The sequence below is a fragment of the Pleurodeles waltl genome, chromosome 2_1 (assembly GCF_031143425.1).
Source record: "Pleurodeles waltl isolate 20211129_DDA chromosome 2_1, aPleWal1.hap1.20221129, whole genome shotgun sequence".
Classification (NCBI taxonomy): Eukaryota; Metazoa; Chordata; class Amphibia; order Caudata; family Salamandridae; genus Pleurodeles; species Pleurodeles waltl.
The window spans coordinates 711,992,091-712,009,484 of record NC_090438.1 but is presented as its reverse complement, the minus strand read 5'-3'; the positions used below and the strand labels follow the sequence as shown (position 1 = coordinate 712,009,484).

The 17,394-nt window shown below is 45.1% G+C and overlaps 1 protein-coding gene across 1 annotated transcript in view; it reads left to right on the top strand.

Annotated features, from left to right (window-relative positions):
• Window positions 1-14,182: 14,182 nt before the first annotated feature.
• Window positions 14,183-17,394, top strand: part of BLOC1S5 (biogenesis of lysosomal organelles complex 1 subunit 5) — a 282,496-nt gene continuing 279,284 nt past the window's right edge. Inside the window, exon 1 of the mRNA XM_069217151.1 lies at window positions 14,183-14,454. Coding sequence (XP_069073252.1) covers window positions 14,373-14,454 — 82 coding nt within the window. The 5' untranslated portion in view covers window positions 14,183-14,372. The remainder of the gene's footprint in view (window positions 14,455-17,394) is intronic.

Sequence of the window (17,394 nt, the reverse complement as noted above, 5' to 3'; positions counted from 1 at the left end):
AATCATTGTTGTTAATCATTAATCTGATATTGCTAAAAAGCAATGGTGAAGGCAATAGTGCTGTCCTGTTGTAGGTGCACCTCCGGTATTGTGTGATATATCTGGATACAATATCAAGAAACTCAGAGGCAGCAAATACTGGTCAAGTGGCACGCTATGGGAAGTACCAGATTTTGGTTTAGGTGTTTCAAGCCACGTCCTTATTTAAATAGACCATGCCTCTTGAAAAGGATTCATAGTTAAATTTCTTAAGCCATGCCCCTTTTTTAGAGACCCCCCAATGCTACATTTTTTTATGTCTCACCTAAGACAGAGCTCATGCGCTGTCACTTGCAAGAGATATTGAACACTACAAGGAGCTTGTAGCCCGCCAGTTAATTAGCATTTGATGTATTTATTGTCACTCTTATTTGCTGCCTCCTATTTGGCCAGCACGTGCTGACTTCAATTCCTCTTTTTTAATGTGGCGCATGGACCAAGCACAGATTGCTTCACCTTGAATAGTGTCCTTCCACTGCTTGTGTTGTGCTTGAGGTACTTTATTACTTATTCTTCCCTTATTGTCCTCGTCCATGTTGCTTCTTCCTCTCCCACCCCTCCTGTTCATACATCTTCTTCCACTTCCACCACATTCTTTGTCATAGCTGCTAAGTTACCCAGGTCCATGTGTGATGCTCCAGTTCAGGATTTTTCCCTTGAATTGTGGTACTTGTGGTCCTGTTTTATAATGCAATAAACATGACTACAAGTCCCAGAATGCAAAGAAAAAAGCTGGAATGTAGCAGCACATCACGCATGGACCTGGGAAACTTGGCAGGGCTGTTTTACCCGGGTTGCTTCTTCCCCACCCATTGACTTTGTCATTGCTTGTAATCTCACTTAAAACCTTGGGAACTGCTTTTTATACATACCAAGATTTTAGAAGCGAGTGGGTGATTTTAAAATATAATTGGGAGAATTAATTTCCCACATTGACTTCTATGGAAACAAAGACAGTTTTAGGTGGGAGACAGCCAAAATAAACCCTTTTTTGTCTTAAAAAAAACTGGTGTCTCCCACCTAAATCAGCTCTATTGGTATGTATGTTTTTTGTCAAATTGATGAAAAAGCATGGGCACATTGTACAGGGAAACAACTAGACCCGAACTTCAGAGTGTTGGTGGGTATTGGACATGGCCCTTCTCGGGGGATTTCCCTGAAACTTTTTGCTTTTTCCTCCTGGTTTTTGCTGATTTTCTTTGTGTGGCCTTAGGTCCGTGGGCTCTTTCCCACTGTACTGCAGTGGGAAAGCACACGCATCCTTACTATACATACCAGGAAGGGGCGCTTACGTGATTGGTTCCGGTGCTGTACCCAGGAGTGCCCGGTAAAAATGTACACCACATACATGGGGTGGGTACAGCCCTGGCTTCTAGTGGGATGTTGCACTGTGTGTGCCCCACAGAAGAACAGCCTGGCAAGCATGTATCCGGCCTGAGGATTGTGGAGACGTAGTTGCTCTAGTGCTCAGGCTGGCACTCCTCTCCACTACCCCAAAAGGCCCCCCTGAAGGGCAGAGCAGATAGTAGACGAGCGGCTGGGCAGGTACACATGGGTGTCCCATGTCCCGGTAAAATAGAACCTCCACGTGGATTTTTCCTACCTAGGGGATCGGTTCCTTCCATAGGTTTTGCTGATTATCTATCCGGTGGCCTTAGGGCCCTGGGCACTTACCCACTGTAAGACCAGTATGAAGTGTGCGTGCCTGTCCTATCTATGTTAGGAAATGGCGCTGGCCAGTGTGTGCAGGTGTGCCCAATGGTGTTTCAAATATGTGCTTGCTGAGCCTGCCATTGCAGGGCTGTGTGTGCTCACGTGCACTTATGGTGCTCTGAAACATGTGTCCAGCTTGCCATAGCAGTTCTGGGTGTATGCACTTGTATCTATAGTGTTCTTCAGCATGTGTCCAGCCTGTCATTGCTGGCTTGTGTGTGCGCACTTGCACCTGTGGTGTTCTTAAACATGAGTCCAGCCTGTCATAGCAGGCCTGTGTGTGTGCACTTGTACCTATGGTGTTCTTAAACATGTGTCCAGCCTGCCAATACAGGCTTGTGTGTGCCCAGGGAGTGAAGAATATCTATGTGGTTTTTCACTACAAATGAGAGTTGCTTTGCCCATAGGTTAACACAGGGGAAGTTTACAATTACTATAAGATGCAATAGTGGATTGCAGTGGAGCAGTCTTGTAATGTTTCCTATCAATGGATTTATCCTGACAATTCCTTTTCTATGGTAAAGGTGCTTTTGCCAATAATAACTTTGAAATGCCTCTTCTAGAAAGTGGTCATTTCTATGCTCTAAAACACTTTGTGTGCCTTTTAAATTCGACTCTTGTCCACAGTGGAGGCTGAGGGAACACATCTGTGCATTCCACAGATTCCAGTGACAGCTATAAACTTTGGGCATACAACTGGAACAACAGACTTCTGCCCTTTGAGGGCCTGGCCGGATAGATTGGAAGGAGAGGTTTTGACACTTGGCCTCTCTGAGCCAGATCATGGCCCCACTAAAGATTAAGATATGCATTCTATGGCTACATGGCAGACAGGACTGAAATTTAAGGGAGACAATTATAATTCAAAGGGGAACCCTCTAAACCTCCAGCAACTTCAATGGCACGCTACATTATAACTACTGGTACCACACTGCAGCAAATTAGAGATGTGCTTGTGGGGACACAGTAACGGAGATACTGAACTGCGTGGTGCATACTGCTACAAAAATCTGTTGTGCACGAGGAGTTATTACTGCTCTTGGAAGGGACAGCACACCCTTCCTGAATAGTGACTGGCCCAGGCTGATTGCCTGCTGCTGTGTGGCATCCCAAGATGTGCTCTCCAAGGGCTTGCTGGCTTGCCCCCTGTTCTCTGGTGGAGGTCTCTGTCACATTAAAGATCTCCTGTAAGGGACCTACACCTTCTAGCTGTGACAACTGGAGAGCGGTTCTCTCTTAAGTGCCCACACTGTTTGCTGGATCCCACTTGGTAGCAACGGTGTGAGCATGGAACCAAGTATTGTTCCTGGAGACAAGATTGCCTGGTGCTGAGCCTCAAAAGAACTGCCAGCATTCAAAGATTGTGGCCCTGCATCTTGGGGCCTTGACACGCATAAGCATCTTGTTGGTGGTGAGCGGATTCACCAGTTGCAGGACCCAGCTGGCCCGCTTAGTTTATTGTGCCAAATTTCTCTCGTGCGACACGCTGACTGCATGCTGATTGTGTGCGGTGTCTGGTTCAAAGGCTGTGACCCTTGGAGGTTGGGGCATACCCGTAGCAGTGCTGCATTGTATCTTGTGTGGCACTCATGAGCTTGCACCTGTGTGAGTAACCGGAATTGTTTGGCACGAGTCAAGGCACATCAGATGTTGTTTCTCATTTCCAGGGAGGTACAGAATTTGTAACTCTTTGGTTGTGTGACTGGAATTGTCTGGTGTGACTCAACTCATCGTGCACCAGACATTGTGCCTCGTTTCCAGGGAAGTGCGAGAAGCAGATTTGTGTTCCGGAGTGCCCAGTCCTGGGTGCAACTTTGTTCAACGTGTGTCGTACGAGGTGCTTCCTGCCTCTGAGAGGCTCCCTTGCTTGATATCTCACTTATCTATTGCTCCTTTATCTGCCCTCAGTGCAACGGACCAACTGCCATCTCCTCACCCGGCCCTGACAACTCCTTGTTACCAGGTTTTATACTGTAGGCACAACAGTTCCGGGTGGTGAGAGTAAGTGAGTGGGTTACAAAACACTTCTGAGAGCGATCGGAAGCAGGTCCCAAGACTTGGTGACCCCTCCCCAACCCTCTGTGCCTCACAGGACTAGGCAAGTGCCTGAAGGCACGTTGGGGTGACCTTTGATTGAACTTCCTGAGGCGTGGCCAAACCTCCATTTGTGGACTGCAGCCTGAAACCGCCTGTTATCTAACCTCCCACCTTTTGTTCCCCGGGACCTTGGATAAGAGTGATTACGGCCAGGATCAGCCTTGTGTCCAGGGTGGGGGAGGATGGTTTCCTACAATTCCAGTCCATGTGGTGTGAGGTAGTCAGGGTTGGCTGGAGTGCCCAGATTGCTTTGGTGCCACTTTGTTCAACGTGTGTCCTACGGGGTGCTTCCTGCTTCCGAGAGGCTCCCCTGCTTTATATCTCACTTATCGATTGCTCCATTTGCTGCCCTCAGTGCGACGGACCAACTGCCATCTCCTCACCTGCCCGCTGACAACTCCTTGTTAGCATGTTGTATAGGCAGAACGGTACTGGGTGGTGAGAGTAAGTGAGTGGATTACAAAATGCTTCTGAGAGCGATCGGAAGCAGGTCCCAAGAATTGGTACCCCCAACCCTTTGTGCCTCGCAGAACTAGGCAAGTGCCTGAAGGCACATTGGGGTGCCCTTTAATTGAACTTCCTGAGGCGTGGCCAAACCTCCATTTGTGGACTGCAGCCTGAAACCGCCTGTTATCTAACCTCCCACCTTTTGTTCCCCGGGACCTTGGATAAGAGTGATTACGGCCAGGATCAGCCTTGTATCCAGGGTGGGGGAGGATGGTTTCCTACAATTCCAGTCCATGTGGTGTGAGGTAGTCAGGGTTGGCTGGAGTGCCTTGATTGCTTTGGTGCCACTTTGTTCAACGTGTGTCCTACGGGGTGCTTCCTGCTTCCAAGAGGCTCCCCTGCTTTATATCTCACTTATCGATTGCTCCATTTGCTGCCCTCAGTGCGACGGACCAACTGCCATCTCCTCACCTGCCCGCTGACAACTCCTTGTTAGCAGGTTGTATAGGCAGAACGGTACTGGGTGGTGAGAGTAAGTGAGTGGATTACAAAATGCTTCTGAGAGCGATCGGAAGCAGGTCCCAAGAATTGGTACCCCAACCCTTTGTGCCTCGCAGAACTAGGCAAGTGCCTGAAGGCACGGTGGGGTGACCTTTGATTAAACCACCTGAGGCATGGTCAAACCTCCATTTGTCGACCGCAGCCTGAAACCAGCTATAATCCATCCTCCCACCTTTCGTTCCCCGGGACCCTAAGTAAGTGTGACTATGGTCGGGATCGGCCTTGTTTCCGGGTAAGGGAAAGGTTTCCTTCAACTCCAGTCCGTGGGAGGTGAGGTAGTCAGGGTTGGCTGAAGGGTGGAGGAGGGTTTTTGGGCCACGGGTTCTGTGAGTACAATAACTCCTGATCTGCCGGATATCAGTGCATTGCATTAGGGTGCTGTGTGTGCGACTGCGTGCTATATGAATCTGCCTAATATAGGTAGCACTGGGTATCGGTGCTGAGTGAGTGCATGGGCGTGACTGCCTGTGATTAACAATACTGCCCAGCGGTGTTGCCCAACACATTGATTCTTGCCAAAGGTGTATTAAGTTTAACATTGGTTTTACCCGTACAGCCTTGGCCCACAAGGCTATTTAAAAGTGTTATATTTGCCTATGTGTACACATTACCGCTATCATTGTGAACTGTGTGTGCCCTATAACTGTGTGGGATTGAATTAGAATTGCTCGGGTGGGTCTTGTGCTGACAATGTTTTGCACTGCATAAGGGTGCTGGGGGTAAAGTAGGATCTTTTCCCAAGTGTACATATTACTGATGTTGTTTTAACTCGGTTGGGCCTAGTACTGCTAGTGATATTTCCAAATGTGATTTATGCCCAGAGATACATGATGTTCATGTTGTGTCAACTAATGTGTGTTGCATATAAACTTTATTTACATGCACCTTGTACAAATTCTCTTTTGTGACACTTAGAGTATTTGTTGCGTGAAATTGCTGTGCCAGTGCTTTACACATTGCCCCTGTGATAAGCCTGACTGCTCAGTGCCAAGCTATCCAAGGGTGAGCACAGGTTATTCAGTTAATGTAATCCCTCACCCATGACAGGAGTGGTAGGTTCTGCCTGGCTAGAGCCTTGCCTCAGCCAACCAGAGTGTACTGCTTCCAACACTGGGGCTACCATTTTGCACAAAGCGGGCCGAGACAGTATTAGAATACACATTTGGAAGGCCAATGGGTCAGAGTTTAATGTGCTAACTCATGGAAAAGGCATTTGTCCATGCCTGTTCTTTCATATAGTAGCACATTAAAACCAGATCTTCTGTCTTCGCCAATGCATTCTCCGAGTACACAGCACATGGTCTTTGCTCTATCTGAGCCTGGGTTCAGCACTATATATGCAGGGACTTGGCTGCATCTGTGCTGGAGCTCAGCTCTATCTGCAGAGGAGTGAATTCCATTCTACAATATGATTAGGTATGTTTGTGGCAGAGCTCCACTCTCTGTATGCACAAGAACCTACTTTTCTCTGTGCAATATAGGTCTTCTAAGTGTTCAGCCTATCTCCACAAGAACAACCAACATCCTCTTCTTAATAAAATAGGCACCAAAATGAATGATGCCGAGCAGACTTTTGAATGGACTTTGCGTTGCAAGAGTTTGAACACATGGTGCTGATCTCTATTTACCCTGTCTTCTTATCCCCTCTCAATGGTACACCCTTTTTCTTCCCAGAGTGTGCTTCGTTGTGAACGTCTTCTTGATGTTCATTGCTTTAATGTAATGTTGGTATGTCCTTTTGGTCTACATTTGTAGTGAGGAAATTTAGAAAGAGCAGGGAATTTGAGGCTGAGACAAGATACGATGTTAAATATGAAATGAGACAAAGGTGAAATGTATGGGATAGAACGGGACAGGCTGAGAAAAATTAGAAGGGAGGATAACAGGAAACAGGATAGAAGGCAGCAAAATATGGAGAGAGTGACAAGAGGGACATAGGGCAGGATAAACAGTGCTGAGGTCTAGGTGACTACCTATAGCAATGCAATCAAAGTTAAACTGCACTATAGCACATGGGAAGTAAAGAGTGGGCCTGAGCAGACCAGCAAAGTTAAACATAAATGTTTAACTTGTGACTCTGAGCATCTAGATTGAGCTTTAAAACAGGTGGACTCTGAAAAGAGGGGAGTCAGGGGGACCATATCTTTGAAGTAGGTGTGTTAACCCATCGGACTACACGTACCAGTTTGGATCCTTTGAAACATTTTTCACCCACCAACTGACACTTGCAGAGACGGTAAGGATGATAAGAGGTAGAAAACATGAGGGCAGAGTAGTCTGGGGAACAACTTTGGTGAGAGACGCGCCAGGTGCTGTCTATCAACAGTATCATTTTGATCTGCCTCTTCAGTCTATTATATGTTTATCCACCAAACAAAAATGGGCAAGAGGCACACAGGGGCCTTCTGGGAGGTGGTCTGTGAGATGTCTGAGAGGGGTGGTAAAACTTTAATCCCCTTATACAGGCACACTCAATTTATTTAGCAGACATATTGCACATGCTTAGGGGCAGCCCCATAAATCTGCTAAAATAGAGCTGTCAGGGTGCACATCAGTGCATCCCTGAAGCCATTGAAAAGCAACAAAGTGCAGCAGGGACAGGTATCCCAATATTATCCCACCTTCTTATAGGCTTGTGCTTCCAGTCCTATCAACAGGGTCACCAAAAACATGGGATTGTGCAGCTGCTGCATTTTATGCATAGTTATGGTTTTGCCACAATTTCCACATAATTAATCATCTGCTACATAATCTCCAGGTTTTAACAAAAAAAAAATTCTATCTCAAACGGTTACTAAAAACGCAGTAGAAGGCCCTTTGCAAAGGTTGAATGGTCACCTTTCTGCTGCTTATTGCTGCAGTTAGGTGTTACATTGATACAAATGAGGTGCAACCTATGCCCAGAAAGTGTTAACAAGTGTAAAAACAAGCATTTGCAATGCAATAGGTCTCACATTTTCTGTAGTTCGAGCCATTCGCTTTGTAAATTCATAACTGGACTTTTCTTGCCAGATAAATTGGTCACCTCTGCTTCATAATTTAATCTTTTGCTGCCATTTAATTCCAGTGGCCCTGCATATAACTAAAGCACTTCCACTTACCTTTGTCCTCTATCTGCAGCAAAAAATAAAAATGTCGCCATTTAGCATCCTAATTTAAATCTGCCATGCTAATTCCAATAGAATACCACTTTCACCACCCCACCACCAGAGTTTCTGACTGGCAACACAATTCCCCCAAAAAAGACACAAGACATGCATGGACGAGTAATGGGAGAAATAAACTAGAAGGGTCACCCAAACATATCAAGAGTGTTCATACTGTCATAGTGTAATAAGGATGCTACGTTGGCCTGAATTATGGTCATAATTGTAATAAGGAGAGATTATTAAAACATATACAATTATCATATAAACCTTTATCAGAAACAAACTTTTGGCATTATACTGTAATGCTCAAAACAGCCCCCCTAGAGGGCACCATAACAGAAATATAATTTGTAAGAAACATGGTCATATAACCATATTGTTAGCCTCAAGAGGGGATAACCCCATTAAAAAAATGCAAGAGAAAGTAATGCAATGTAACCGTATATTTAGTACCTAGAGGGCATTTTTAGGGCTAGCAGGACTACTGCAATAATATTACAAACAAGGCCTTTAAAACAAAACTTCTCCCAGCTGTAAAACAAAAGTTGTAGCCATGACAAACCTTAGAAGACACTGAATGGTGGGAGGAGTTATTATTGTGGGGTCCCCACTTATACAGTGTGGAGACTAAGAGATGATGTAGACAGAAAGGGCGTTTTGAAGGTAGTCCTATTGTCCTAGGATCACCACAGGCTGAGTTATGAGTGAAAATGTTTTGTAAAAGTAATGCCCTGCAAAGCATTAGGGAGTGGGTGTTCATGCTGCAAACGTTATAGTATGTTGACTGTGATGCTCAGAACAGCACCTAAAGAACACTACAATAAGAATAGCATTTGGAAGAAACATAATCATGTAACCATAGAGTCAGCCCTTAGTGAGCACAGCCACCTGAAAAAGAATGGAAGTAATGCAGTGTAACTATATATTTAGCCCCTAGAGGGCATAGTGTGTTACACATTTTCAAAGCCAGAAAAAGTATAACAATGATATTACAAACATGACCCATAAAACATAACTTCTCCCAACTGTAAAATAAATGGTAGGGGTTATTATTTCAGATCCCCACTTACATAGTGTGGGGACCCAGAGATGATGTGGACAGAGAGAGCACATTGTGGATAATGTTTTGAAGGTGGTCCCATTGTCCTAGGACCATCACAGGTTGAGTTATGAGTAAACATGCTTTGTAAAAGTAATGCCCTGAAAAGAATTATGGGCCAAGTTTCCGTGCCACAAATATTTTAATATGTTGATATGATTGTGATGCTTAGAGCAGCCACTATGAAAAATGTGTCCAGTGCTCCAATACCGCGGATAAAATTCAGGCAGTTGTGCCTGTTCACGCTGTGAGAGCCACTGGTGCAATGCAGTACGAAGGGTAGAGACAAAAGAAAAAGTTCTCCCACGGTGAAGTATATCGGCAATTGTGCAATAATCCACGTAACAGGGGCAGTCTGCTAGGCGTGACAAAAAAAGCCTCAAGGTGGGACAGACGTAAAGCAATTACCAATTACATCAAGGGATTTTTGAAAGGCAAGCCCATGAAAGAGTTAAAGTGATGGGCATGAGGTGGGCGTGGCACAATACTCATAACAGGTCAAAGCGCTTGCGCGCTCAACCTATTGACATGATAATTGTAGCAAACTGCGCTTCTTTGAAGATGCCTCCAATACATGATGGCCCTGCTGATTTCCCTCGTGTTTGGTATCAAACACTGTGTTTTTTAATCCTGAACACAATTCTTGTGCCCAGGGTTAGCTAGAATGTACCCCGGTGGCGCCCTTCAAGGATGCCCACCAAGATACTAGCTTTCCACTGGCTTGGCAGGCTCTCCTGAGACATTTTTTGTCAAGAAAACACTCTGCCCTCCTGCTGAACATGCTAACACTTCCCCCAGGACGGAGACAAAGGACCTGGGCAGGAAGGAAGTCACACCTCCACCCTCTCAGGAAGGATACTGTTTACAGTAATCAAGGCAGTGAGCATCAAAGGCTTCACCACCCTTGATGTGTAATCTCTTGTCCCCCACTCAAGGGCAAAGCTCTTCCCGCCCTGACCATGCTGGCAGGTGGGAAAATTAGCTATTCAGGAGATGTACACCCTACAACTTTAGTGTGGGCTAGGCGGTCTGTACATCCAAAGGGTTCTGCCATGTTGGCAAACCTAAGGAACAGTGGGTTCTGGGTAGAAAAGTGATGTACTCCCGCGGAAGTTGTCACTTCAGAGGTAGGTTAGCTGCAGGAACCACTAACCCATTGGCCACTGTCCCCCAAACCCTTAAAGCTCCCTAAACCAGAATTTAAGGTTTAAACCTCAGTTCTGACTTTGAAATCAAGAAGAGGCACAAAGAAGCCCTGAGGGGACCATGTACTGGAACTGTGTGATTGATGTGAGCCCGTGGTGTAAACTTGTTGCTCCCAGCAAGAGGATTCCAGTGGAAACCAGAAGCTAAAGCAGACTCCCTGTACTGTAGGTACCAGTCACCTGCAATCTGCAGGAGAATCGTCGTGCTCCGTCCTCAGAAGTGGAACACATTGGTGCCTCTGAAGTAAGCCCAAAGAAAGTTGGTGACCTGCACACCAGGAGTGGTAGTGAGGCTCTCACCAAGTTTTGAGCCGCTACACCCTTCCGGACGACCTCCAGCCGACAAAGTAACAGTGGACTAGTTTTGCAGCTACCAAGGCTTGTCTGTCACCAGCCCAGTAACCAACAGCTTCTTGGACATCACCGACTCCAGAGCAGTTCCTCAGCATAGGGACCGACGTTGGCAACAACCCTACCTCTGAGAATCTGCATCTTGAAGGAGACAACCTTGAGAGGAGCAGCAAAGGGTATTTGGCACGACCAGTCCTGGGACCCCGAAGTCCTCTACTTTCTAAGGGTAGAGTGTGAGTCGACCTTGAAGTGTGTATTTGTCTAGTGCTGCATTTTGACAGTGCCCACAAATCCGTCAACACCAAGGACAGCCAGAGCCCCTCTGCACCCAGACTCCCTGGGCAAGGTAACTAGAAACTGACTGTTGAGGCTTAGTCTAGGGACCCGCAAGACCTTAACTCCCAGTCGGTTTCTCTGAACTCACCCTACAAGTGACTGATTGATTACTAAGATTTTCCTCATTTACTTCAATGGGAGTTGTTTGACCATTAAAAGTACTCTATTTTTCAACGCTTTAAAAATGTACAGCTCCGGTTGTGTGTAAGTTAAAAAGTTTCTTTTGGTAACTAATTTAAGATAAAAGTCTGCTTTATTTTTCTAAACTGGTGTCGGATTTCTTGGTTGGGTCATTTGCTTATCGTCAATGTGCTTGTTGTTGAATGCTTTACAAATGTTCCTCTAAGTAGCCTGACTGCTCTTTGCCACAGTACCAGTATTATAAGTATTCCATGGTAAGACTCCCCAGTCATACAACATAATACTGCCACTTTGCTACAATAATAAAATGGTTCTATTTGTTTGCAGTTTCATGTAGTGCAAACTCAACCTGAAGATATTGGAGCACTTCACATTAGCACCAGTTACGCTACACAAGGACACACTCATATATTTTTTTGGGTTTGCACAGGGAGATTAAGTAATTTGCCCAGAATCACAGGATGTTGAACCGACATAGGGACTCAAAGCTGGTTCCCCACTTCCAAGGTTGGCAGCTCTAGCCATTACACCACATCAAATCACAAAATGTGCTGCATTACGCTGCATAATTTGCCTTTCCTAGCAGCATAATTTAGTCAAACCTACAGCATAATTTGACCCTCCCCCGACTCATAATTCCTGTGGCCCTGCCTATCAAGAAGCTGTGAGAGGCTTTAAGGTGGGTTTTCCCCTTTTCAATCCTGCCATTGCTGCTCCATCTGGCTCCTTGTTGAGAATCATGGCTTGCTGGTTCCTAAACTCATCACCAGATTCATGCTTTGCTGCTGCCATAGAGCCTCCAAGTTGCCAGCTAAGTAAGCTAGGTAAGTAAAAGAAAAATATTTCTCTATACATTTGTGTATGTGTTTGTGAGTGATTGAGGGTGAATGGGAGTTAGTGAAAGTATGTGTGTTTGAGAGTGTCAGTGAGAGTGAAGATGAGAATCAGGGTGGTGGGAGTGTACATGAATACGTAAAAGTGAGTACGAGAGAGTGAGTAGAGTATGAGCATGTTAGAACATGTTAATGATTGGAGGTTGTGAGGAAGCGGAAGTGAATCATGGGTGCCGCTGTCAGTGGTGCAGCAGGCGCAGTTACTCCAGGGCACACAGTTAATGGGTGTCTCTATTAGTAAGTGAGAATGAGAATCAGTGAGTGTGAGCATGATTAACAATGAGTGGGAGTGGGTAAAAGTGAGAATCAACAAATGAGACAAGGTGAGTTAGAGTGAAGTGAAAGAGTCTAAAACCCAGATTATCAAAACTCTCACACAACTCATCACAGGACCCGAACTTGATCCGTTGTGTGAGAGGGAGAGATTAAGAAAGCGCCATATCTAGAGAGATACAGCACTATCCAGCCCTCTCCATGGTTCTGGCACACAATTTAGCTGTCAAGCGCCAAGCACACATCTTTGTGCCTTAGTGCTTGGTGTTTGTGTGAGACCAGCATAGGTTTTAAACTGGAAGGGTGTCCTTCCAGTACAAAATACCATGCTTTGACTAACATTACAGCTTTTCTTACTTTGGATTTGTGCTGTACAGTCCAGTACACATACAAAGTGGGAAAAGTTAGGAGAAATAAAAGCATTTCTCAGTCTTAACGTCATACCCTCTAAATCCTGTCCACTTCGACCACTGCAGCCCTGTCAAGTTTCCCAGGTCTGTGGGTGATGTGCTGCTCCAGCCCAAGTTTTTCTTTGAATTCTGGGACTTGTAGTCTTGTTTATTCCATTATAAAAGAAGACTACAAGTCCCAGAATTCAAAGGAAAAAACCTGGACTACAGCAGTACATTACGCATCAACCTGGGAAGCTTGGCAGTTGTGCCACTGGTCCTGTTTTACAGCCATGACCGTCCTTTGTGGCTGAGGGGCCACGTCTCCTCACCTTTTGCCCCTCAAGAAGAGTGTCTGTCAGGCTGAGCAAAGGTCAGCCTGATAGACATTCCTCATTTTCAGGTCAGGCAGCAAGGAGCTAGAGATGCGCTATTTGAGCAGGCTCCTGGCTGTCTAAACTGAGCTTTTCTGGGCTGAGGATGTCACAGGTCATGTTGGCATGACCTCCTCAGCTCAACAAAGGTCCTCAAGGCCCTCTCCCTCTGTGACGAGGGATAGTGTCACTCATTGACTTCGACCTGGGCGCTTCAGTTTAAAGGCCGGAAGCGCCCTGGGTCGAGTGTCAATCAGTGACACATTGTCATAGATTGCGGTGGGGTCAGCAGTGTCACTGTCCCCATCCCACTCTGTGGCGAGATTGGGGCTGTTGTCTTCCCTCATTGGCTGATATAAGGTCAGCCAGTGAGGGAAGGCACTAATCCCAACCCTCCTGAGACCTCCGAAGCTCGGGACTGCTGTCTTCCCTCACTGTCTGACGTAAGGTCAACCGATGAAAGAAGGCAGCAGCACCAACCCTCCTGGGACCTCCGAGGTTGAGCAGCAGGTAATTTTTTTTTTTTTTTAATTAATGTTTGGTGCATGTGTGCATGTATATTTGAATATTTGGTAATGAGTGTTGTGAATGGATCTGTGAGTGAATGAAAGTAAGTGAGTGAGTCCCCCTCCCTGCTAAAATTACCATCCTCCACTCCTCTTGTATCAGCATAAAGCAAGACTACAAATACAATCATGCAAGTAAAAATCTTGTCCTGCTTGAGCAGCTAGCAGTGGAACCGGAAAACATGACAGTTGAATAACATTACTGGTTTCTTGCATTTTTAACTTGTCCAACTTACACCATGATAATAGCTTTACAGCATAAGCGTTTTAGAGTTTGCGCGCATTTCTTAATCATAAAGAAATCACAATGCTCGGTTATTCTATATTAGAATAAAACTCTCTTAAGCAATGGGTTTTGTTCTGACATTCGGACCTGTCTTGCAGTAAGTTCCGTATGTTAAACCCGGCTCAGACACTGACACAAACGAAACAGACATACGAAGAAGTGTGAAGGAAAGTGAACTGACCAATAAAAAGGCAGCTTACAGCTACCAATCAATGCCACTTTCCTTCTGCAATCAAGAGCTACCTTACGTATGCGCTCCAGGAAGTAGTTTTCAACAGATGCTTCTGTAGTGAAGCTGTCATGTGACTTCGGTTCGGTTCATTTCTGAGACTTCACTTTTACTTTCTAGAGCTAATGACCTGCTGCTGACCTGAAAGCAGCCTGTAGCTGCAAGATAGAAGGCTAGGGACACCGAATTACTGGAGGTGTTTTGAGATCGAAAACGGGCTCAGGATGAGCGGTTCACCCTTGCACACCATAAAGAAATGGGACCCCCTAACTTCACCAGGAACCTCCGCCCAGATTATTATTAAAGGTGGGTGCATCTTGCATTTCTGTATGCCAGTGCCCACGTACTGAACCCAACCTGGCAACTTTAGAAATTTTAGATGACAAAGTTAAGAGAAGCATAATTTTATCAAGACACGATTTACATATTCTTGCAAGAGTGTGGCTGATTCTGTTAAACTGCTCTCGTTGATAGGTAGAAGTGGAGTAATTTAGAATTATGTTTAGCGCTCCCATTTCGCACATATTTTCCCCTGACAGATCATATATCAGTACTGAGAATGAGGCTCGCATGTTGGAGCAAATGTTGACTTGTCACAGCCAGCAGCCTTACTTTTCCAATTACTTTAATGGGCGCCGACGCCTGTGGGGCTCTGGGGCTCAGATTAGGGGCTTTACGTTTGGTGGGAAAAGGTCCCAGAGATTCCATTGGTTTGAGCGCTTAAAGAGACCCCCGAGATCCTCGAGTCTTCAAAAGAATGGGAGTTTATGTTCAAGGAGCTGCTGAGACAGGGAGCCGCAGAGAGGCGTAACGTGAGAGCAGAAAGGGCATGAAGCAGAAGAGGTAGTGTGTGTGAGCAAAGAGGGCACTTTGTGAGCTGAAGAGACAACGTGCCTCTAAAAGCGTCTACCGCGTTTTTGGATTGAATGCATGTAAGTGGCTATGCCAGTTGCTTACTCATCCCACTTGCTATTCTTTGGTACTTATAATAAAAAATAACTGGATCATTTAACGAAAACGCCGTGCATCCCTATGTGTGCTCTCCAGCAGGGCTGTTGACTAGGAGATCAGGCTACAATGACAATCTGTGCTGATTGCTGTGTGCCTGTGTAACAACCGGCAGACTTTCTGCACTTCTCCGTTTGTTTTCAGTTTTATTTCCTCTTGATCATTTCAGTAGAATCTCTGGGTCGGGCAAATATCAGTTGCACGTACTTAATGTAGGCACACGGATGTCTGTAAACGCAGCGCTTCTTAATTCCGCACTGCTGCTGTTGTACAAGACAAAGATGTTGTTGCAATGTTTGGCTGCTGCCAGCTGTGTAAAACCTTGCTTGATAATTTTCCCTTTTTAGGACTCGCCTGCGTCAGAGCATGCTCTCTCGCCTGCGAGAGATATTCTATTCAACAAGGGGCGTGCATCCTCCCATAAACTTGCCTTGATTATATTTTGGTCATTGATATTTTTACTATGTGGAGGGTATTGGTGATTTATTGTTAGAATGTTTGATGTAGTGATTTGCTGTGTAGTATGATGTGGAGTTGAAGAGTATAGAGCAACACGTGAGTAGCCAGGAAATTAAAATACCCCCCCCCGAACTAAAAGCTCTGATGACATAAAGCAAGCAAAGCATGTGTACCCGACCCTCCATAGACAAGTTTTCTTGACTCTTACAACCCAGCATCTATCCATCCATTCTTTCATCCATCCTCTGATACCACCATTTCACTTTTACATCCTGTCAACCATTCATTCTTTCATCATTCCATCCATCTATTCGCACATCCATCATCTATGCATACATTCATCCATATATCCATCCACCCATCCTTTGACTTACACATACATCAATAAAGCCATTCATCTTTCTCTTGATCCTTCTGGCCATCCATACATGCATCCGCTCTGATTTCCATTCACTCTGCAATACCTTCACCTGTCCATCCACCACCCTCTCAGTTTTCCTTTTTAGTTTGCCATCCTTTCACCCATTATTCCACAACTCATTCATCCACACACTCATCTGTCCAATCAATTTTCCTTCCTAAATTTCACCCTTGCTTTCTTACAACCTTCTATTGTTCTTTTTCTTTTCCACCAACCCATGTTTCTTTCTTCCTTATAATGTTTATTTTGAGCTTTTGTCTGCGAGTTGCAGAGAGAAGATGCCAATAGAGAACCTAACCCCACTGTAGCTACTAAAGCAGAGTGTTCACGACGCCCCTGTAGAGCAATCTTGAATGGTGTGGTATGGAATGCTAAGATATGGAATGGGGTGGACTATAGAGGTGTTTAACCCCTTCGCTGCCAGGCCTTTTTTCCCTCAGGCGCCAGACCTTTTTTTGGCTATTTGGGGCAGTTTGTGCTTAGGCCCTCATAACTTTTTGTCCACATAAGCTACCCACGCCAAATTTTCGATCTTTTTTTACAACATTCTAGGGATTCTAGAGGTACCCAGACTTTGTGGGTTACCTTGAAGGAGACCAAGAAATTAGCCAAAATACAGTGAATATTTCGTTTTTAAAAAAAAAAATGGGAAAAAGGGCTGCAGAAGAAGGCTTGTGTTTTTTCCCCTGAAAATGACATCAGCAAAGGGTTTGCAGTGCTAAAATCACCAGCTTCCCAGCTTTCAGGAACAGGCAGGCTTGAATCAGAAAACCCAATTTTTCAACACAATTTTGGCATTTTACTGGGACATACCCCGTTTTTTACTAAATTTTTTTGTGCTTTCAGCCTCCTTCCAGTTAATGACAGAAATGGGTGTGAAACCAATCCTGGATCCCAGAAAGCTAAACTTTTCTGAAAAGTAGACAACATTCTCAATTCAGCAAGGGGTAATATGTGTAGATCCTACAAGGTTTTCGTACAGAAAATAACAGCCGAAATAAACAAATGTTGAAATTGAGCTGAAAAAAAGTCATTTTTCGCAACGTTTTACTCTGTAACTTTTTCCTGCAGTGGCAGATTTTTTAAAGCAATATACCGTTACGTCGGTGGACTCTTCTGGTTGCGGGGATATATGGGGCTTGTAGGTTCATCAAGAACCCTAGGTACCCAGAGCCAATAAATGAGCTGCACCTTACAATGGGTTTTCATTCCTCACCCGGTATACAGCAATTCATTTGCTGAAATATAAAGAGTAAAAAATAGATATCAAGAAAACCTTTGTATTTCCAAAATGGGCACAACATAATGTGTTGAGAAGCAGTGGTTATTTGCACATCTCTGAATTCTGGAGTGCCCAT